We start from the raw sequence: 23,829 nt of genomic DNA on the forward strand, positions 1-23,829 counted from the left end.
TTATTCCCTAATTTTGAGTGGCCAGTTGTAATTGCAGTCTGGTCCTATTGCTGCAGCATTGGCAGTTTGAGAACGCCCAACCTAGCACATTCTCCGAAGCATATCGTCGTGTCATGCCACATTCAGCCTACTGGGCCGTGTAGACATCATGCTGGATGACTGGACATCCTGCAGGCCGACCATCCATCAGAGTGGCTGAAGTGTGATGAGTTGTGGAACACCGTATCGACTGAAAGCCATCCTCCCTGGGCGGATTTGCCACCCTCACCACCGGCATAATCAGAATCCGATACCACAATGTGGGGCTTCACTGCACCAAGAACCTTCAGCTGGATGCCACTCAAGAGCCCATGATAAATTACTAAACACTGATAATATTGTCCAGGATATATGTATGTGTGTGTGTGCGTGCGTGTGTGTGTGTGTGTGTGAATGTGAGGGGGGGAAGCTGGATTTTTTTCCCTTACAATAATTCACAATAAACACCACTTTGACATTTTCAAAAGATTTACACTGTTGCAAAGGGATACCATTAATTTTCTTGCATGCAAGGAGCATATAAATGACTGATGTTGAGTCATCACATAAAAAGGGTCAGATATTTACCTGTGGCCCTGTTGGGAAAATATTTCAATCAATGGGAAGTTTAAAAGCTGGGTGTAATGGCATAGACAGGAATGTGCTTCATTTTACATTCCACAATTTCTCCAAGATCTATGAGACAAAACAAAGCAGGAGTCCAAATTGCTTTTGAAAGTAGATTTATGAAACCCACACAATCTTTTATGCTGTCAGAGGCACAGAGAGTGAATACATGATATATTTTGTATGAATCTTCTCAATTGAATTTAGCCAGAGCCTGTACATGGATAGAGATGACTTTTCCTACCATCAATATTTTTCCTTCTCTTTGTGTCACTGGTGAGTTACTTGAGATTCATATATTAATCAACAGATCACTTTCTTCCTTTACTCAGAAGCATAACTTCATATGCCAAAACAGAGACATTTAAGGACGCATCCCAAACAATAACAGAAGCCAAATGGCAGAAGCACCATCTTACTTGGAGGTATGGGAAATATTTAATTACTTGGCAGGGCCCCAACAAAACCATACAAAATTTGGTTGATCCTGGAATGCTCGTAAACTGGTGCCCTGACAATAATTAGTGATAGACATAAAAGAGCACCGTGGACATTGTTAGTAAAAAGTGGATTTTCTACTTTCAAATTCAAAACAGTTTTAAGCATTAAAAGAGAATTCCATTTCCAAAATGCTAAAAAAAAAAAAAAAAAACTTCCCGGTGTTCCGTTGCATCTGCGTATCAGCTCCATATATCCTGCAAATATCGCTTCTGCTCCCGCAGTCCTGCAAGGGTTTTCATGGCCTCCAGTTTATCCACCTGCAGTTCTTTCTCCACTATCTCAATCAAGGTATCGTTCACGTCCTTTGCCATGTTCTTAGCATCTCTGTAAGCAGGGTAGAAAAGTTGGAATTAGGATGCCCTGTAGAAGACCAGGGTTCCATTAAGAAGGAAAAGGAGGCATAGCCATTACATGACCATTCGGCTTCATCCAAATTTTTACGCATTGTTGTGCACAGGCAAAGGTGACTGTTAATCAATGCGGTTGGTTCACCAACATGCATCATGCAGCTCTTACCCTTGTGCAAGATTAAGGCTGAAGTCATGCTTCGCTTACCCACACACGTAAAGGCAGCCATTTTGTTTGAGCAGAATGTTGGCAACATTTTGGGCATGGAGGAGCAGGTTGTGCTGGACATATCTGGGCCCGGATTCCGTCCCTTCCGAGGAGTCCCGGGAAAAAGTAACGTGCAGGTGCGTCAGGATGCCCTTTTCAACGAAGCTCTCCAACTCCTCCCTGAAAGCAAAAAAGCAAGCTCTACAGACCATCTTCAAAAGCACTTCATTTGTCAATGTAATGCTTCATGGCATTTCATAAATGCAATCAAGCTGCCCTTTTAAAAACTCAAACTTCCCACCTTAAATTCTTCAATTATCCAAAATGCTGAATTCTAAAAAGGTGATTAACACAACAAAGTGCAAATTTAACTTCCTCCAGGCACTGAAGTAGAAAGTTGTATTATTTGGTGAAGTACAAGCAAATTCTGTATCAAAGCAAAAATCGCTCCAGTTGTAATTCATAGCTCAAAACATAATGGAAAATATGAATTTCATAAAGAAGGTCAAGTTTCCCTCGCTAGCCTCTCTCAATAACTTTCCCAGCCCTGATATTTTCCATCACCTCGCTATTTTTGAAAACTGCTGCCTGCAAGATGCTTATACCTTAACTTTTTTACAGCCATGACTATAATGGTCTTAAGTTTATTTTAACAGTCCACCTTCAAAGGAAAAGAACTGGGAGACTATTTATAGAGAGGAAAAAATCAAAGGCTCGTTCAAACTGGTGTGGGACGCTTAGGATGAAAGCTCAGTGTTCGTGTGGTAGATGAGTTCCACATATATCACAGATGCATGTCACAGTCATTAATATTCAGGCTGATTCCGGATATTCCACTGTGCTATGCACAACATACGGTCTCTTCCACAGCACCAATGTGCTGTTTTTTTTTTTCCAGACATTTGATCTTTTCACAGAAAACAATTTAAGTAGCGCTTGACCTTTAACAAGATCCCAGTGACAAGCCTCCCTCGCCATCTGAAATTCAAATATCTGAACAACTTCGACAAACCGCAGGGTAACTGGTCTGGCTGTCTCCACTAATTTAGCAGACCCTGGGTCATATTGATTTCATCTCTTTACAGAGATGTCAAGTGCTGGGGTTGATTAGGGAAGTTCTTTTTCTCTTTTTTGCAGTTGCTGTAGAATTCAATCCATTTGAAACCCATGCTTGTATTACATTGTGACATCACATTTCATTTTACCTATCAATCGTCAGTTATGCCCTTGACCCGAAGGCAAAGCATCACATTTCTTCAAATTATTTTCCTCAATTAAAGACCAAATATGCCAACTGTCTTATCCTGTGCAAAAGGTGTTAACTCCAGCAAAAACAATATTTCCACCATTTTATTGGCCACTATAGTCCTCCCTTTGTTACATCCTAAAACCTTTTCTAAATATGTCCTGTAGAACTCCAAATTATGTCTCTTGTGTTAATACTGCATCACCAGCTTCCACACCTTTTACACTGCCAGTGAAGCACATAAACTTGTCTGATGCCATGAGACACCCTACAGGCCACCTGGTACTACAGGACAGCTTGTATTGATTGGGGAAACTAATTCAGCAGGCAGCACTGAGCCGCTCATAAGTCTCAAAACATTACATTCGTAATTAAAATCCTCAGGTGTCAGACTTCACACCTCACTGAGGAAATGCAAAACAATTATGAAGCTACTAACTCGCCTGTACTTTTCTGTAGATGAAAATCTTTTGAATATGAATTTGAAAATCAATTAGGGTAAATTAACCATTTTTTAAATTATTATTAAATCATCAAGTAAATAATTCTAACATACCAAAGCAGAGAAAAAAAAGTTATAACCAGTGCTTAGAATATTAGTGCTTAGAGTATACTAAAAATAAGTTACACAAAAAAGGAACTATTTTTCAATACCTACAATCTACAAGAAATTAATTCTCTTCTTATCATGTTTTCTGTGTCACTTTACCCAGTACTGTATAGCATGCACTTGGTCTTCTGGCCCCTGTTCTGGCCTGGGGGTGGGTTCTGATTGTGGCAGGATATAGTGTACCGGAAACCGCTTCCTCTGAACCCCAAGTAGCACTAACGCTAGTAGCACTAGCCCAGATCCTGCACATTACACAACCTGGTCTCTGGGAGTTTCAGACCTGAATAAAGCTGCACGGAGCCTCATTTGATATGCACTTTCTGCAACGGAGCGCTTTTATTTCATTTCACTTTCACTCGCCGCGTTCAAGGACGGCGGATTTTAGCTGACAGGAAAGCCATTGCCTGGAGATGGAGAGACATTCTTCACCGATCGCTGTTCAAATCAGAGGAAACACGCAGGTCACGGGGATCAGTTGTAATCAGGTAATGTATATACAGGCTGAAGAAAGTGCACCGCTCTATAAAACACAATTACCTGAAGAGGAACTCTCGATCTTTGTGACGGCAGCCGAAAAATAACCAGGTCTCTCCGAATACAGCATCGGGGGCTTCTTGCCTTTGCTTCTCCCTGCAAGAAAATGTAATCTCAACTTCATATTATCAAATCTTCTTGAGGCCAAGCCAATAAAAACTACAGTCGCAGACATGACAATAAATAATCGCCGTGCATATCTGAGGGAGAAGAATAACAACATTAATACAGCTATTATATTAGAAAATCAAAAGCACTTAAAGGTTTATTGATTGGCTAATTATTTTGACAGTGCCGGCGAAACATTATTTTATTGTTTCGGCAAAGAGAATTATCTGCAGTAGAACCTCCCCTGCAGATAAACGCGAAGAACTCCGAGCAGACACTCAGTGTTGCTGACAAAGTTAACTTATGTGTTTGCGTGTGTGTGTGTGTGTGTGTGTGCGTGTGTGTGTTCAGGGTGCAGTGGGACACAATTCTCTGCCATTGATTTCTCCAGTGGCAAATGGGTTTGGCTTGGCTCCCAGAATTACTCACAACCAATGTGTCACACGGGCTGCACTTTGGGGCGCTATCTATTCAGAGCACCTGCTGCCTGATGACAGGGCTCCCTAGACAGGACAAGTGTCCTCTGATCTTTAACTTTACTCCACTGAGGGGACGCCATAAGCATTCCAGTTAGACGGTAGTCTACTTAGCCAACCTCCAATCTCTATCCATCGTATATCAACGTAAATCACGATAATTGAGTGGTCCATGATGAACCATACCTTTCGAGACAACACCAAGGTTTTTCCTGGCTCAAAATAGGGCTTAGGGGGGTGATTCTGCGTGAGAGAGACTGTGGTCGGTCCGGCTTTACTGCCAATGTCAACTCGATGTGTCGTCTCCCTATATTCAGCTACACTTACAATGTCAAGTTCTGTGCAGTCTTCAAGAGGCCACCACAATGCACTGAGGTGTAGGCTACAAAGAAATGAAACACGTGCCAAAAATAACATGTTAAAAATTTGAACACGTTAAATATTGATTGAAGGGTTCACTTTGTAAGTGCCAGAAGTGGAGGTAGGGAAATACAGCCTATGTAGAAGGATTAAAACATTGTAATGGGTTATTCTACAGAAATAGTGGAATTTAGAATTGAATGTCTTGAAATGCATTTAATTTTTGCCACTCAAAACTGGTACAATATCAACCTTTTAACTTAATTAATTCACACAAATGTATGGAAGCCTGTTCCCGCCACAGAAAACAAAATTGGATTAATTATTTCTCACAATTCTGACTTTATTTCTCGAAATTCCAACTTTTTTCTCAGAATTCTGACTATTTCTTGCAATTTTGGCACCGGCACTCTCGGTCTATGGTCTCATTCTTTTATGCAACTAAGCGAATTCTACTGAAGTTATTTTACAATGTCTAAGGTTGTAAGTTGTAAGTAGTAAGTATTACCAGTTTAAATGGTAAAATTACAATTGCTCTGGACAGATTTTCTTTTTTCATTAAGTTGAAACACAAGCCTGGAAAAAGTATTAACAATAGCTGTCATGGCAAAAGTAACAACTATAATACATGAAAACCCTGAATGGCTACAGCTGGAGCACACCATAAGGCTAGCGCGTCTGCACGCATTCCCATTCTCAGCAATGCCCAGCCTGTTTGGCTTCACCGCAATTAGCATTCCGAAGCGCTGCATAATGACTGGAGAACTGACAGCCGCGCCACTTTCAGGCATCAGCAGTCTGTTCTCTGAAGTCATCCTCGCCCTTCGGTGACCCGTCCCAACGCACATTTATCCCGTCGAGAGAAACCGCCAAGCGATGCAGCGAGCGGTTCTGGGTCAAAAACGATGCTCGGATTCGATGACATCACAAAGCAGTTTGGCCTCCACGGCTGTCGATTTCGGTTTGATTGGAGATAACTAACTTAAGAATTAATGGCCGCTATGCGTCTTACGATGAAGGAATGCAGGTAAAACTATTGACAGGAACGGCCAGAAGGGTAACACACTACATGGTACAGCAAAGGCCAACTTCAGACTGAAGTAAAGAGCATCACTTTTGTTTGCTGCTACTACTGAAGTGTTAAAAAAGAAATGAGAAGTAATAAAATGCTAACACCAGAGGTAGATTAAACTGTGTGCTGGAAATTTATTTGACCATTCACTCCCAACCCAATTTAAATTCAACTCAAAATTATCCTAAAATTACATTTTATAATGAGACAGCAATAATTTGGTTTATGGAATTTTAAATTGAAGGACGCCTATACAGCTGACTGATGAATATCTTCATAAATTATTTCAGTAATCTTTTCTTGGATACTGAAGTGCAGTTCTTTCGAGCAGTAACAGAACTGGTGCGTGACTCGGAGAACGTTGTTTGCATAGCCTGAGCACAGCGTGGTCCACATGCGACTGTTTTTAGAGTGCTTTTTCATTTTCTCTGAGTAGGGGGCCACGTTTCTAGGCATTAAGCCAAAATGTGTGTGGCCTAAATGCTCTAATCCCTAATCATATCTTCATGGGGGGGGGGGGGGGGGAAGAGAAATGTAAATTTTGCAGCAAATCTGACAAGTAAATTTATGAATGAGAGCTAAGATTCAACAAATACAGAGAAAAGCATCTGAAATCATGATTGACAAAAATGGCAGCACAAACAATATTCTTTGCAGTCTTTCCTTCAATTTCACTTTATATTTCTACACTGCTTTCTTTTATTAAGAGAGACACAAAGATACTTTTTTGAAAAAAAATAGCGGGTTTAAGCGGAACGATGTGTTACGACATTACTGTTTAAAGTGCTGTGTGTTATTCCAAGCGCTAAGAGCACGTTTAAACCTGAAAACAAATCTATTGCTTTTTAAACAAATGGCGTTTAATTTTGTTATGCAACAGAAAATGGGAACTTTCTGTTATCAATGAGTTAACAATACAACAATACGGTGCATTTTCGCGGTATTTGTAGTAAGCATAAGGCCTACATGTCGTTATGTTCGGCCCTGAGACTATTACAGAATATATATACAGTGCCTGTGTTAATACCTCCAGTTAAAACCCGGGGGCTAAGTTAGCAATAAAAGAGGGTGGCGATCAGTTGAGGGTTGGGGAAAACTTTAAGTTTAGGAAAATAAAACTTCATTCAATAAAAATGTAGCAAAACAGTGATGTACTGTTACAGTCTTGATAACTTCTTTTGCCAACAAACGTGCCTTTGTGGCTTAGCTTTATCAGTAGACTGAACAGACTGTTAAAAAAAATCACATCTCAACAAATCACAAATTAACTGCCAAATTCACGGCCCAAAACTTTGTAGGTAACTGGAACATTTCTTTGCCTTTCTCCAAATCAGCATACTTTGGGAGACATTGCTTCTTGTGATCAGGACCATCAAAGTTAAGCCCCCTTATCTCGGTTAAGATTAGGAGTAGGTGCACTGAGCTTTTATCAAAAGGAACCAATGTTTCATCGCTCTAATGGTTACAAGTCATAGCCTTAGGTTGAGAAAACCACACCACAGCACGCTGCAGCCTTGAACAAGGGCATGAATTGCAACAGTACAAATGACAGCAAAGTAAATCCAGCAAGGGATATAACACTGTTACTTGAATTAATCCCCAATTGTGTCTCCCATGAACCATAGCCCTATTAATGCTCATTCCTCAAAAGCTATTTAGAACGATCCTTAAGCTTTTTATATGCATGTCCTTTTGAGGGTTTCAGAGTCTAATCCAACAATTTGCAACTAGGTACTTAACAGATGCTCTTATCCAAATAGATTTACAATCTGGATCGCAACAGTGATCGATTTAGAGCAATGGTTCATTAGTTCAAAAAAGACCCAATCCTGATGACCGAGCACCGCCACTACGATCCCCTTAATCGCCTGAGCATCGTCCTTCTTCACGCCATGAGTGATTGCGTAAGAATCGGCTTCCACCCCAACACTGCCCTGGCTTAACGCATCTGCACAAGCTGATGTTCTTCCCATTCAGCACAGAGTGAATTAAACGTGAGATAAACCTTATCCTCAAAGCACCACAGTTCCGTGTATTATGTAAACTAGGCGCTATCTAGACGGCCTGGCACTGATATTACCGTTGGAAACATGAGCTACCCAAAGCAGCGCTATTAGCATCTGGGAGCTCGGCATCCAATCTGGAAATGGCCTCCAATAAACTGGGTTTAGTGGGTTTTATGCTGCCCCAAAGGGATCAATACCAATATGAAAATCTGGATTCCATTTTGTGACACAAGGCAGATGAAACTGGCTCATGAATACAAATCGTGCCTGTTGCCAACTGCTGGAATGCAAGCCCAGGAAAAATAACCCAGGAAACAACAAGTGAATATAGGTGCAAAAGAGAGCCTTTTGTCCTCAGCGCCAGGATGAGAAACATTTAAATCCATCTGGTGTATGAACAGGCAGAAAGGCACAGACGAGAGGCTCTGCCTAAATAACCTGAATGTTTCTGGTTCAAATCCAAGCAAATAAAATTAATTGATTACTGAATTTGAGTGAGAAAGTACACACATTACAAACTGCAATGGTGTGTACAGAAACGTAACCAACTGCGATAAGCAGTCATGCTGGAAGCTGGCCTTCTGCATTTAACAGGCACGTTCGATGGCACCCATGGCAACAGGATTGAGAACTGCGAATGAGCTGTGACCTATTCAAAGAATTGCACTCTTTCTGTTCCACTGGGCACGGAACACTAGTGATGCACGCATCTACATCACTCAGTGGGTAACCCACATTGGGCTGATGCACAAATGGGACTGCCTGCCAGCAATCTTGGATGCCGTTAAAAGCAACAAGCAGGTTTATAGCGCTGTCTTAAAGTCAAGCTGATTTCATACTATTAAAGGGCAATTCAGTAGCTAATTCTGAGTAAGTTCTCTTGTTTATCTGGATCTTCTAAAAACGATTTAAAAAGCACACTGAGAAAGACGGCGTTGCACCCCTGTATATGCCATTTGAATATTCAGCTGGGGTCACTTAAAAATACTGTGAACTTTCCTGCATCAGAAGGCACATATTATTAAATGACGAAAGGCTGAAAACTCAAAGAGAAGACTGATTCTGGGTTTACCCATTTCCGGACAGTGATCGGCTATTGTGGACCTCGGTGCATTTGAGACATTAACAAACGGGGAGAACACCCAGTACATGATCTGCTGTTTGGCGATTACCACATGCCCCTGATTAGAGACCGCCTGTTGTTCTCCGTGGGGCTAAGCCACAGCCGGAAGCCATCGTTCCAGCGAACCGAGACGGCGGTCTTATGGAATCCGCCATGTGCGCTCGAGCTGTGTTTGACTTTTAACGGTTCCCTCGAGTTCCCTCGGCCGCCGAGGCGCACGCAATGTCGCCGGACGGCGGGCGCGATGACGCAACGACGCGCTTTCGAGAACGCAAGAGATTTGCCATCGATCGGCGGCCGGGGGAAATCAAAGTGGGACTCGCTGTTTGTTGCCAAAAGGGAAACCTTCGCCGCGGCGTCCGGCACCCCGCTGACGAAGCGCCGATTGCTATCTTTTATCAGAGCGAGGCATCGGAGGCAGCCGCGCCGCGCAGAATCCCAAGCTGAACCACCGCTGGGCCTCCCAGCACTGCGGCAGCACAAACCCCGCAGGGGACGGAGGGAGAGACGGCGGGCTCCCGTAACTTGCTCTGCAGTCGTCCGTGCTTCTGCGGAGATATACGCCAAAAGTGCTAGAAGGCACTTGAAGGCACCACAAATGCAAACAATGAATGCCCTAAGTAGTTTTCAGCCAAGCGGGACATTTTAAAGGCCCCCAAACCCCCCCCCCCCCCACCCCACCCCAGTCCCCCACCCCACATTTTACACGGAAATAAGAGAAACTTGTCTTGTTGCCAGAACTATATATAAATATCTATTTCTTTATTCATTGCGTGCTTTTGGGAGAGAAATGAATGTAAATATCAGTCGTGGCAGAATAACAGGGGCATGTGTGTTACAGCAGATGGGAGAGATGAGAATAGAGCAGAGAAGAGGAGGACAGAAGCCTGTCAATGATTTAGAGAGATGACAGGGGAAAGCCTGTCATGTATAATTTATTTATATATCTGGAACATATACAAAATTGTTTAGAAGAAAAAAAAAAGACGCCACATAATGCATCGACTCTGGCTTGTTTGAGCCGAGCAACGCCGTGGAGTAATGCTGAGAGCGCTACGTCGGCTGACTGCTGCGACCTTGGCAACGCAGCGCACGGCGACGCCAGGCGGCTCCACGCCCATTCATCAGCGGAGCCACTCCTCCCGAGCGCGGCTTCTCTCCAGAGAGGGGCCATTCATATTCACCTGCCACATTCATCAGCCTCCATTCAACCCCAGCACAAGCGCCGGAGATCGCTACGGCAACATCGCTACGGCAACACCGGTCCGGCGTCCCTTTTAGACGGCAAAGCACACCCAGAAAACGCTGGCTGCAGAAGCAGACACCCACGGGCTACTGGGATTGAAAGATCTTTTTGTGAGACAGAGATTCTAGTGCCACGCACGTTTCAGAGTAGCAATGAATTATGCAATTCCGGTTCGCGCTTCACACAAAACTACATTTCTTTTTGTAAAACCTCAATAGCTATTTCATGGACATGGAAAGGTTCCAGAGGTGAAAATATTTTTCACAATCTTATTTCATCAAAATAATATATCGCAGCTGGTGAAAGTTTCGGATACTTATTTTATTTGGCCTTTGAAAAACTGCCAGGTTTACAGTCGGATTATGTGGGAGGTCCAGGTCAATATCACATTAACACCTCACAACCATTTATAGCCTCTGATTTATTTTAATGACATATTGACAGTTTCTTGGGGATTTTTTACATTATGCTTTGAAAATCAATACCTCCCCATCTTCCTGCCTGACCCCTAATAGTTTGTCACAGTCGAAGTCATAAAAGACTGCTTTCAAAGAGCTTAAATTATTTCCTCCACGGTGTGATATATTTGTTAATCTCTTGGAGCAAATGGTGTTTGATCTGCAATTAACTTTAAGGGAATCTTTCAATTGATTATGGAAATAGGGCTCTCCAGTCCTGCCTGAAGGTATTAATTACAGACAGTTATTAAAAAGGCTTGCTTTTCAAGAAAACAGTTGCTGGATAACTGCTTTCTGCCATAAAATGTGGGTAACACCAAAGACTGATCTGTACCAAACTACAGAGAAAAGTCTCGAACATTAAGAGACGTCGGTCTGTCGCCAACGCTAGTTAAAGTGACACTCCTGTCATTTCGGTAAACAATTTTATACTGGTTGCAATGGCAAAAGTTACAGCTTTCCTTCCACTGCAACCGGCAGTCAGCGTTCCCTGCAAAGCTAAGGTTTCTCTCAGCTTTAGCGCCCCTCCGCAGTGCCATCGCACTTCAAGGTGAGCGAGTGAGTCAGCCCTCGGGGAGTCTCACAAGCTGTGAAGGCAGCGGCACGACGTCAATTCGCACAACAAGCGCAGGTAACACACTGCCGCGGTTAGCGCTGAGCTCTTCAGTCCTCCTGTCGGCACACTGCACCTGGTATGCAGATGAGCTTGTGAAGCAGTGGCTGCGTGGAAGGGGTGTAAACCGTTAACTGCGTGGGGGCAGGGTGAGGAGGGGGGCGTACCTGTGCTGCAGGAAGCCGATGAAGGGCGCCACCCCAGTGCCTGGTCCCACCATGATTAAGGGCACCGCTGGGTCCGAGGGCAGGCGGAAGGAGACGTTGGAGCGCATGTGGATGGACACCTGGGGGGTCATAGAGCCGGTCAATGCAGAAGCGACTGGGTGTGCGCTTCCCTGTGTCATTATAACACACATTTAGGATCTGTGATCATGAATCACCGCGGCTCTCGCCAGCTGGTGCTGGTTCTGGGTCTCGCTCACCTTGGGAGGGGCAGGGGAGCCAGCAGCCGCCCCCAGGGGCCCGTGGAGGACAGGGGAGACCAGATCCGCCAGCCAGCCGGTGCACACGCCCCTCCTCCCGGCCGGGCGCTCGGGGCACGCGGGGAACTCCACCACGCTGAACACGAAGTGCAGCTTCCCTGGGTGACGGAGGCTGGAGCTGCGGAGGAGGGAAAGAGAGAGCAGGGATGAGTCCAGAGTCCCCCCCGCTCCCTGTGGCTCTCCTCCACACCTCAGCTCGCCTCCCTGAGTACTCCCCCCTTCCCTCTCCTCCACACCTCAGCCTGCCTCTCTGAGTAATCCCCACTTCCCTCTCCTCCACACCTCCCTGAGTACTCCCCCCTTCCCTCTCCTCCACACCTCAGCCCGCCTCCCTGACCAATCCCCCCTTCCCTCTCCTCCAGCAAGAGGTCCTCACCAGCCCATTCACCCCCTCATGCTCTTCCTGCTCTACTGAAGTCTCACACTGCTACACTCTGGCAAAAGAACCACTCCAGAGCTGAGATCAGAGAAAGAAATCTGAACAACTGATGCATTTTAATAACATACACATGGTTTCTTAAAAGCTTCAACAAATCTAGTAGGTTTTTCAAATTCCAAGGCAAAGGGCAACATTTCTTTACAGATTTTCTATTCTTTACAATCTCATAGCAACAGGAAGAATTCTTTGTTTTTTTTACTCCTAACTTTCAATTGACAGTAAAAAATAAACTGCAGAGATCCTAAAAAGCAGAACACACACAGAAGAGGTTAAAGGCATGTTACCTTGCCGCGGAGTAAGATCTCGGCTGCAGTTTCGGCAAATGCTCTATAAGAAAACAAAACTTTGTTGTCACCACAGGCATAAAAGAGGCAATGTGAACATATAAGCAGTAACCTTGAGTACATTCTTATCATGTTATTCTAGTCACATTTCATCTGTCACTTAAAACATGAATGAGGTTATAGACCAGTAAACATGTTTCCATTGGCTGTTCATTTTCATAACAACCAAGGCAACCGTGTTGCCAGCCTACAGTAAGTCACCACTGTGTGGGGCGGAACAAACAAAAACAGAACATGAAACACAGAACCAAAAATCGAACCATAAACTAAAATGATAAAGGAACATTTGGAATATGCTCTGCAATTAGCCAAATAATTTAATTTAGATTGAGTAGAAGGCGTTATCAGAATTGCTTTATTTATAATACCATGTTCATATTCAAGTCGTACTTTTAGGTTGAAAATATAAAATATAGTAGCTTTTAATTCAACGGTAACCCAAATGAGTCTTTGGATGAATATATCTTTCTGAACATTAAGCACTTCTTTTTAAATGGCATTCTTTGGAGCTCCTTCTTATAGTGAAATATTGGGCCCCATGGTGTGGGACTGAATCCTGACCGAGCCAGAGCCAACTGTACCCAGTAGTCCCTGCAGGGGATGCATAATTGACTGTAGCATTGCCCCTGGCCTGCATCCTAATTTCATTGCTCTCTAGTGACCCCTGATGTTCGATCAGGCATGAAAAAGCTTATAAAGTCTCTCTCACTCACACTCTCACACTCTCACACTCTCATACACTCTCACACACTCTCACACACTCTCACACACTCTCACACACTCTCACACACTCTCACACACACATTGAGAACACTGAAAGCAACTACATTGCACTCAGAAAATATGTGAACACTGGCACTTTACAAAGACTATAATAACAGTTATGCTATGGTATTAATTGGCATTTTGAAATTTCTGGAAACCCTTCAAATGCAAACAAAATGACTGCCAATCACCTGAGAAAGGGAAATGCTGTATATTGGCAAGCTAAAAGATATTTTGGGGAATAATGGAAGCCAAATTTATTTGAGGGCAACAAGTTATTGGAGCAAGTCGACTTACTTCCTTTAAAGCCAAAGGAAATGACAGGGAGATAGGCCATCTATTTTGAGAGGTCCCCATTTGCAAAGTATCTGATGCACACCATTAAAGCTGTGGACTCCAAAATTAAACTGGTATACCCATAAATAATTAGAGGGTCATTTTAGGACAGTGAATGTTGCACCAGTAAATAAAACTGGAATATTACTTTACATTGCACAAAGCAGTTTAGTGCATCAGTTTGAGCCATGGAACAGAATCCAGGATTACAGTGCAAAATTGACCAGAAAAACATAATGTCAAAATCGCTGTAGTAAACTCAGAATACTGCATGCAGAGCTATACAGTGCTTTGAAATTATATTGGCAAAGATGGGATTTTTTTGGTCGACATTTCCGCAACTAGACTTCATATATTGCAGAAATGAACAAGGAAGCATGTGAACATGCCACTGCAAAACATGCTGGTAATCTGCCATTTTAGATGAAAACATTTCATATTCATTCACATATTCCAGTCTGAGACATTCTGAGCACAATGAGCTCCTTTCCATGCACTGTGTGTAGCTAAATATGGTTCATTTATCAGCTGTCTTTTGGCTGTACCACAGAGAAGGCCCAGAAAAAGCATTACACTTTTTGCATCAATCCCAAGCTGTGACTCTGCTCCCTGGCTCAGCCTGCCTGATATGTGATGTGCATAATGGAATTCATTTTTCCCTTGACACAACATGCTCTGTTAATCTAATCAAAACGAAGCGAAGGCAATCAGAGTTTTTCAAAACAAAGTTAACCAAACCCCATGGCGGTGCTACAGCAACGCCATTAAAAAGCTTCAGGCCAGGGGACAGAAGGAGCACAGGGCCTACAGATGTCGTCACTGTGGAGGTCAGGGTCAGCCCACCTCACGTACACCACTTACTGCGTCTCATTATATTCAGTGGTGGTCTTTGTACTTTAAATGTGTACATACTGTACATATACACATATTTCATATTTTCAGTATGGTGTGTGTTTTATGAATTAGGCTAGGCATCTCATTACATTTTGGCAAAACACTCATGAAAAGATAGATTGACTATCTTACAGTACAGTCATTGGTTAGGCTACAGGATTAATATAGATGTATTTACTGGGCAACATTAAACGTTAATGTTTACGGCACTCCACCGTCCAATTTCGACACATTTCAGCGCAGAATTCTGACCAGCAGATGCCAGTAGTGCACACTGTGTTAATCAAAGCTTCGCGTGATCAACCCAATTTCAACACAATGAGCTGGAAAGCTTTGCTGCTTCAGAAAGCTTTGTTTCCTCATCACTAGCTTTAACAAACAGAATTGACTGACATAAGCCCACGTACAGATCAGTGCATCAGCCGTCTTGTTGCCAGCTTTCCTCCAGAACCAGAGGTAACTGCTCATTATGCACTAGCACCAGCTGAGGACCAGGGCCAGAGTTCAGTGATTGCTACGGCTGGGAATTCTGTTTTTAAAATCGTGATAATTGTGATTTTTTTCCCCTTGGATATCGCAGGCCATCTGACAGCTTTGGCTCCTGGGGCTTGAGAATTAAAATCATGCAGACGCCCCCCCATAAGAGCTCAAGTGCCACCCTGTCTTCCATTGTGCTTACAGCGCCCCCTCCCAGTCTCAGAGCACCCCTGTTGAGAAACCCTAATTTAGGGAGTCATTCACTCTTCAGACATCAATGCATAAAACATTACGGTCTTTGGTTGGCCTACAATGGCCTATCCCTCAGATACGACTAAACTGGAAGGTTGGCCTTCCATTTACGCAAGTTGCTGTTCATGAAGCAGCCAAGCATCCAAGTATCAGAGCATTCTAAATCCCTTCAGCTGATGTGTCGCACCTAATATGGAGAATGAAAACTGACCATGAACAAAGAAATGAAACTGCATGGTGTATCTTCATTTGAAAAGGCAAGTTTGCCCTTGGATACGAGTTTAGAAAAAGGGTCAGATTCTACTGAAATCCCTTTTACTTCTTTGACAATACATAAAAGAGGACATGAAACTTCAGAAGACTTGAATGTTGGAACTATGATAGTCTGTGTAAATGGCTGCATTTGAAAAGCAATTCCAGTACTGAGTCAGCTTTTATCCAGAGCCAAACATGCGCATTCATACAATCTTTCAGACCATCTTAATAGTAAGTGAAAATAATTTTCTACTTATCGAGAATACATGCAGTCCAGTAGTACTCTGGGTATTAAAACAGATACAAAGAATTCGCTCATCAAAACAGAATTTCTACAGTACCGGGTGTGGTGGCTGGGACTAGAGAGAGGCTTCAATTCATTCCATTAGAAACACTGAGCGACTTGAACAGCGGTCATAAATCAAGCCATTCCTTCCATGGATAATAAAGCCATTAAAATGGCACACGGTGGTACAGTAAGTAACCACTGGATCCCATGCGGGTTTGTGCTAGTTCAATGACAGATTAAACGCATTAACAATAGACCCCAGGCTGTTCATTACCGAATGACTGCAGGACAGGGGTTCAGTTGGAAAGTCAGTGACCATAAAATATGACAGCGAGTTATAAACTGCTCAACAAATATGCCACTGAACTACCTGTAAACAGGTGTTCAAGGGAACTGTGCACAAATTACCCTTGTTTCTCTGGAAAAGCACTTATAAAATAATAAAATAAATATTTCATTAGGGCATTGTTCGCAGCAAAATACTTGGAGACTAAGGCATTGTAGCTTGCAGAATAAAGGTGTTTAGCTGTCCAGAGAAATAAATGAACCTGTGTGGTCTTCCTCCAATTTGTGCATAGTATGACAGGAAAAGCAATCGAAAGCAATCGTCAAACAGTTACAACAGTTGTTCAGCAAAACGGCCTCCAAGCACAGGCTTCCAGATGACAATTTATCAATTGGTTTGTAGATGCAGTTTAGTACAGTGGTGGAAAAACTCAACAGAATAATTCATTTAATATTTTTTATAAACTATGAAATTTGATTGAAAATGCATTTGGTTATAAAAATTCTAATAAACTGTAAATATGGTGGAAAGGTATTACACAATTGAACCTTTAAAATGACACCTGTTTTCAATTAGGCCTTATTTCTAACATCTTAACATCATTTTATGATCTAATGAACTGCAAAACCGTTCACCTTGTTAAGAGAATCAGAGCTTAAAGGTGTTTAGCATAATTCCACATTTATCTTTCCAGCAAGAGGCCACACGAGGCTTTAATGAGATATAAAAAGCAATCATCAATGCAATATCACTGACCTCTGCAATCATTTTTGAAACACAAATTGATTTTGCAATGGTTCTACTGCCCTCCACTGGTGACACCATAGAACAAAATCCAAAGCCTAAACAAGTAGTAGTTTGAGCTTCAACTGGTTTTTTTGTGCATCAACACAAGAGGACAGAGCAAACGCTTTGCCTTCCTCCTAGTTCTCGCTCGATTCTGACTCCAGCTGTAACATTAAGAGTTTCAGTTCCTATCTTCAGACAGTCAATTTCGAAAGTACATTCATGGCCCTTATAAATCTAAAAACACTGCCTACAAAATGCAGCAAGGTAATTGTTTTGTGCTTCATTGTTTTTCCTTAGAAAGTTTACTTCTAAAATTTAAAACAAAAAATTGCAATATCCTGAAAACATCACACTGGGGAATATGGACTGAATACATACATTTGGTGAGTGTACACTAGATATTTATACTGAGTATACACAGCAGCAAAGAGAATAAATAACTACATTATAAATAAATAGCAAGGGGTGTTCAATGATGGAGGCTACTTAAATATGGGGGAATGATAGGAAGGTGGGACAGTGCTGATAAACTAATCATGGTTCAAAGGGGCATCACATCTGTAGTGTGTAGTGTGTACTGATGCAGCAGAGGTCGAAGTCTGACATGCTCAAGGGCAGCATGATCTGTCAGGGGGATTCATCCAATGGGGCGAGGATAAGTTTATCCATGCGAGAAAGACTGTTTAATTCTAAACAAAATTAGAATAAATCTGGAGGTAAAAGGAATAAAGTTTATTAATGTAGTGAAGTTTCCAAGAAACTTAACTTTTAAAGTTTTTAAGGCAACACTAGTAGAACACATTTTATGCAGAAGACTGAAGAGCTTACTGACCTAAGAGGAAGCCAAGAGAAAAAGCTAGAGTGGCAGTCTCAAATAATCACTTTAAAAAACGTGCCGTTTTCAGGAGTCAGCAAAAGGAACAGAAAATGGCTGACAACTTGACGCAAACTTCGAAAGATAAAGAAAGGGGGGAAGTGTGGGCGTGTGAGGGAGAAGGAAGCTCACTGACCTACGAGGAGGCTGAGAGGAGGCGAGCAGGAGGGGAACGCGCGCAGGAGGTCCAGCAGGCAGATGCCGGGGTCCCTGACGAAGCGGTTGTAGTCGGCGGAGCCCTGCTTGCTGCACAGCTCCTGCAGGCGCCGCTTCTCGGCAGTGTCGCTCACGCAGTCCGCGAGGGCCCGGAGGAGCGCCTTAGAGCCAGAGGGGAACAGACGGGCACCGCGTCGGTGATTACAGAGTGCTCTCATCTCTCAGGCGTCAGTACTGGTCATCTGCGAGACCAACGGTGTCAAACCCATGGCTGGAAGGCCACAGTATCCTTTTCCTTTCGATCAGGAGCCAGTTTAGGCCTTGGAAACATGTGGTTTGGACTCTTCAGCCAATCAGTGACTTAAATCAAGCATATAGGTGCTGTAACATATCAAAACCAGCAGATACTGTAGTTTTTTCTACAACGTTTTCTGGTCATGCAAGTGCCTGTCCCCTTCTTCTTGCGACCCTGCAAAAAACTCTCTGCTTGATCAATTAGGCATCGGCTAGGGGCAAGGAACACCCCCTTTTTGGAGGAAAACAGGGAACCCGATTAAACAGGCTTAAACATGAAAGCAGCAATCAGTGGTTTATCTATCCATATTTATTGGCTGTTCCAATACCACGAGCCAATCAAATGTTTGTGCATTCAAAAATAATCCACCAACCAGGTTCCAGTAAATGCACGTGGGATTCTGTCACGTCAGTGACTTTGTGAGCATAAACATTAACCGAAAAGCTTAACAAATGGGCACTCTGAGGGTTAAGACACTTGTCTACCTGACCAGACAGCACAAAGGAAATCGAAAGACTTTGGTACATGCCCCAAAGCACCTCGCCTGACCAACAAGAAAGAGTTGGCCAGCTACCGTCTCCCTCCATACCTCCCTTGCGACCGGACCCAAGTGGAAAATTTGTGCACATCCCAAGTGATCTTGACTGGAACCTGTCGCAACCCGGACTTCAACGAAAAACCCTTCCAGGAGTCCACATGCGCCTACAGTGGCCTTGAAACAGCTGACAACCTGGCGCATCACCTAACGGAATTAAGGACTGGCGATCCCACAAATTAACATTTGTTAAGTGGGAGTATTGTCAACTTCTATATTTAGCCATCGCATAATTATCATTTGCTCTGATTAAGAATCATATAATATAATAGTATTGTTTTCAGTTAGCTTATTCATGTATTAATTATTGTAGCCAATAAAATATATATCCTTTATTTCCTAACCATTGTCATGTCTATGTTATTTCACTAAGTTGGGCTCTGCAGATGTACAGAATTCTGATTGGCTGTTGAACTATGTTGTTCTGAATAAACCTGACTAAACCTCACTACACTAAAACACTCCTATTTTCAATCAGAGTTGATATCACCTGGATGTTAGAGAAATTGGCTGCTGTACATCATTGAGGACTCTACTATATTGGTAGATTGGTGTTACGCAATTTCACATTCAAAAGCTCTCTCATGGGTGGGTGATGGGGGCTCATCCTGATAAGGGACTGCGCTAGTGCAAGAGTGGCCCCACCCTGGGCGTCCCCCCGGGTTAGGAAGGGTTGAGTCGGGTGTGATCTGTATCTCATTACTCTCTAGAAACCCACGCTGGTCGACTGAGCCCATGTGGTCTGCTTGCTGAAGCTGTACATGAAGCGTCCTCCTCCAACTCATGAGAATGTGCGTTTGTTAACACTCTCTCACAGAGAGATCTGCTACTGAGGTCGCAGCAAAGATTAGGCTGTATATAAGCGGCCATTCCAAATATGGGAGAACAGGAAGAAAAGAGCATTTAAAAAAACTCTCAAAAGTATCATTAAAGATATTACATATTTGGAGTCAATTATTGTTATGGTAGTATTATTACCTTTTTTGGGACACTCCTGATCTCTAGACACCAGGTCATAAGATGTTGGAGCGTGCAGTTCTCTGGAATGTAAGATGGAATCTGAGCAGCTGTTGGGAGACAAAGATGGAGGAAATCCCTTCATTTAAATTCAGCCCAGAAAAATCACTAATTAATCAGTACAAAACTCCATCATCTAAATGATTAACTCCTTGAAGTTCAGTGAAGTTACCATAACCCTGACTATCCATGCTACATGATCAATTTTGTACCCTCTGCACAGAAACCAATGTATAAAAGGAAAAATGGATCATATGACCTTATTCTTCAACAGGGGAATCTTTGCAATGCGTGTCAGTGGCAAGCCTACCCTTCTTCTTGGTGTCTGTGCGTAGCTGAAGCTGAACACTACAGTTCTTCTGCTCCTCCAATCCCATCCTTTGTAAAAGCTCCTCCACCTCGTTATAATTGTTTGGGCAGAGGACTTCAAATGAATCTCCAGGCTCATAAGCGATCTGCTGTTCCTTTGGACAACAATAACACTGGTAAAGAAAGTTATCCACAATCCCAACCATTTTTATGAAGCCAGTAATTTAGATACGGATTTCATACTTTTCAGACCAGTTCTGAGAAACACTTCACAATAGGGCTACAATAAAGTAATTATAGTGCACACAACATAGATATGAAAACAAGCTGGCTCACTGAAATATCCAGTTCAAGCAACAGGGCTGTTTTCACGGCATCCTCTCGAGTGAGCTGAGATGCTCTTGAAACTGTCACTCGGTGAAATGTTCCTTCAAGGCATGGATCGTTTTTCTGAGGAGGAAAAATAATTATCGTTACAATCTAAGTGCTAAAACACAAATCCCCCATAATAAATCAGAATTTTGAAATCTTTTTTGTTATCATTTTTTAATTTTATTATCATCTGTCCATTTAGTCCTACAAGATTTTTCATGAAACTCACAGTCCTTCAATGGGACTGGACAGACTACCTGTTCTGCTGCTTTATCCAGAAGCTGGACACGGATGTATGGAGCAGGCAGCGAAGGAACATTAAGAGCAGAATCTGACAGAGGGGGCAGTGACTGTGTCAGAGAGGCCTCCACGGCAACAGCCTCGCCCTCAGACACTGCTTTTGCAGGTTCAGGACTCTTCTCCTGCGATTCACTGATTCTTAAGAGTTGGATCTTCAAGTCCGCCACCGAATCCTCTGTGCTTTCCTTTTTTGTTCCAGTGTCTGCATTTTGAAGCATACTTCCACACTCAGGTCTGTCCTGTGAGGTAGACATTTCTGCTTGCACTTTTTTTGTTGCCTCCCACAGCCCTTCAATCCAAGGGTCGACCACTAACTCCAATCTAAGGAACATGTGAAAGTGACACAAAGTGCATTAGACACCAAATGCCACAAAATTCCTGCATATCCCCTACTTAAACCAAAGCTATACAACAAAGATAATTCAACAAAAACATACAATCCAGCCTGAAGTGTTGGGGGAAGACTACTGCAACAAGAAGCAATATTTCAGAGAAAAAACTGTGTACAAACTAAGGTTATTGTCAAGTCCTTCAAGCTCCAGGTCTTTTGGATAAGATAAAGCCCAATCTTTTACCTCATGACAACAAGACATTTTGTATTGACAAGAACATGTTTGTCTTACCCAACACCATCATCTGCATGGCCTGTTGCATAGAAATGTTCTCCACCAAGTTCTTGAAGACGGCTGTCAATAGTTCTCCCACAGTTGCAGAAATTGGTATAGTTTGTGTCACCCAACGCTTCATTGGACATTTAAAAAAATAAAATGTGATCAAGTGTTATGTATTGACTTGTAAGATGGAATTTTAGTGTGCTTAAATAGTTGTTTAAAGTGGTGATTCTCAAATTTGGTCCTGGGGACCCCTGTGTATGCTGATTTTGTTACAGCCAATCTCTTGCTCAATTGAGGCTATTGAACATGTTCTTTTGTAATTTTTCTCTAAAACTTCTCACAATGCAGTTTTGGCTCCTTATCATTTGCTGTGTCTTTGAATTCTTCATTATCTACCAAATTGTTAGTTTTAATGGCCAGGGGTCCACACTCACTGAGATTTAGGCCTACCTCAGTCTAATATGATCAATTAAAATAAATGTTTACTCATTTATGCACAATTTGAATGTGCAACTTCTATTATTCATGGAAAACATAGATATTTATCATAATGTGTCTTAAGACGGTCAATAATCCGTCGTAACCTGAAGTGTGTGTTAACAACAATGAACAGCATGTTAAAAAACCAGCATACTACGGGGTCACCAGCACCGAATTTGAGAACCACTCGGTTAAAGTTAGATTTCCAACCTAGGAGTGCATAGCGTAGATGTGCATAGTGATCACTTGGCAAAGTCTTGGTTTTAATGCCTTTGACAAATGTAAGGGCAGTGTCAGGAGGCTCCCCGTCTCCAGTGGTTGACACGACGAAAACGACAGGCGCCGTTTCTCTCTCCAAGTTATACTTTGGAAAAAAAATAAAATAGAGCACGAATGTTCCACGTCCTTACAACTGTGCCACTTCAAATGTTTCACTTAGCTGGTAGGCGGTATTTTTCCCTGCGTTAGCCGACGTGACACATTTCAGAAACTTCGACCGAAAATATACAGGGAATATATCAATACGTATTGTACTTCATCCAGTTTGAAACATCAAGTGAACACATCACCTACCCTATCAACTTGGCTCAGGCAGCATATATCGGCGACAAATCCATGCTCTCCTGCCTGTTCACAGATTTCCTCAGCAATTGATTTCGCCTGCCCACGCTGGGAAGCGTAAAGCAACAGGAACCGAGTCTTTACTTCACTAGGCATGACAGGGATCCTGTGAAAACAACTGTTTAACTTAATACATTAATTGCACTTTTCTTAAAGCTAACCGTATTCAAAGACGCAGAATTGTAGCAGGTTAGTTATAGCTTGCTAGCCAGCTATATCATGCTACTGTTGTAAGGTCGTTATAATTAAAAGATTACAGACATTTAGAACGTTAGAATGTCAGAAACCCTGACTGTGTTGTCTTTAGTCTAGGGCATGTAAGTAGGGCACGAAAGTAACACAATATTCAACTCTACTGCCCTATGTCACCTAATAATACATCCAAGCTTGGCACACATTTGCGATTCGTGCTAGCAACTCCTAAATTAGCCGGCTGACATCAACCCTGTTTTTTGTCTGACAACAGCGGCTAAATATCTGAAATAAATATCTGTAAGATTCTCCTCCTTACCTGGGATGTCCAACCGCAGAATAGCCTGTCCTAAACCAAAATTGCCTACGTTGCGTAACATTATGAAGTACACTTCTCACACATGTTATAATCATAGACCAGTCTGGTCCCATACACCGGAAATTACGCAAATACTACAAAGGCACGTGATTGGGTTGAGCTGAGTCGTAGATACCTCTTTTACGCTAATTTGAGGTAGCCTATATGGCAATCCATTTAAACTTTTATTCAGCTTGTGTTGATATCAAGAATTCAGTTGTTACTAGTTGTAATTCAAATTCTAGATATCCATAATTCAATCGTAACTGGTGATAATTAGATTTTTTGATATCAACAATTAAATTTTAACCTGTTAAAATAATATATTTTGATATCAATAATTACATTTGCTAGTTAAAATTCTTGATATTAATAATTTAATTTAAACTAGTTATAATGTTGGTTGGCATGTGGGAAATAAAATGATTCGGCAGGATTACTTTATGGGAGGAACAAAATTGGAATGTGCTCAATTTGAAAAAG

At 42.4% G+C, this 23,829-nt stretch overlaps 1 protein-coding gene across 2 annotated transcripts; it reads right to left on the reverse strand.

The window, feature by feature from the left end:
• Window positions 1-744: 744 nt before the first annotated feature.
• Window positions 745-23,455, reverse strand: mtrr (5-methyltetrahydrofolate-homocysteine methyltransferase reductase). 2 transcript variants are annotated; one of them, XM_035415910.1, is made up of 15 exons: window positions 23,308-23,455; window positions 22,749-22,902; window positions 22,386-22,539; window positions 21,705-21,822; window positions 21,039-21,402; window positions 20,746-20,859; window positions 20,411-20,564; window positions 20,062-20,150; window positions 18,174-18,354; window positions 12,761-12,803; window positions 11,978-12,155; window positions 11,721-11,839; window positions 4,095-4,187; window positions 1,702-1,881; window positions 745-1,470 (listed from the first exon to the last, which is right to left on the reverse strand). In XM_035415910.1, exons 1-15 carry the CDS (start codon window positions 23,418-23,420, stop codon window positions 1,326-1,328), a joined length of 2,199 nt encoding a protein of 732 aa, XP_035271801.1. In that variant the 5' UTR covers window positions 23,421-23,455; the 3' UTR covers window positions 745-1,325. The 2 variants fall into 2 exon arrangements, with proteins under 2 accessions (XP_035271801.1, XP_035271800.1); XM_035415909.1 differs by having other exon boundaries at window positions 22,749-22,914; window positions 23,308-23,444.
• Window positions 23,456-23,829: the final 374 nt, after the last annotated feature.

This window comes from Anguilla anguilla, chromosome 4 (genome assembly GCF_013347855.1).
Source record: "Anguilla anguilla isolate fAngAng1 chromosome 4, fAngAng1.pri, whole genome shotgun sequence".
In the NCBI taxonomy this organism is placed as follows: Eukaryota; Metazoa; Chordata; class Actinopteri; order Anguilliformes; family Anguillidae; genus Anguilla; species Anguilla anguilla.

What these genes read in the sequence shown, in the direction of transcription:
- mtrr (XM_035415909.1), bottom strand. Translation starts at nt 23,420, where the DNA reads ATGGGACCAGACTGGTCTATGATTATAACATGTGTGAGAAGTGTACTT. An exon ending in TCTGCGGTTGGACATCCCAG is followed by an intron (nt 22,915 to 23,307) that starts GTAAGGAGGAGA and finishes TAAGTTAAACAG; the next exon opens with TTGTTTTCACAGGATCCCTG. An exon ending in TCCTCTCAGCCTCCTCGTAG is followed by an intron (nt 12,804 to 18,173) that starts GTCAGTGAGCTT and finishes GTTTTCTTATAG; the next exon opens with AGCATTTGCCGAAACTGCAG.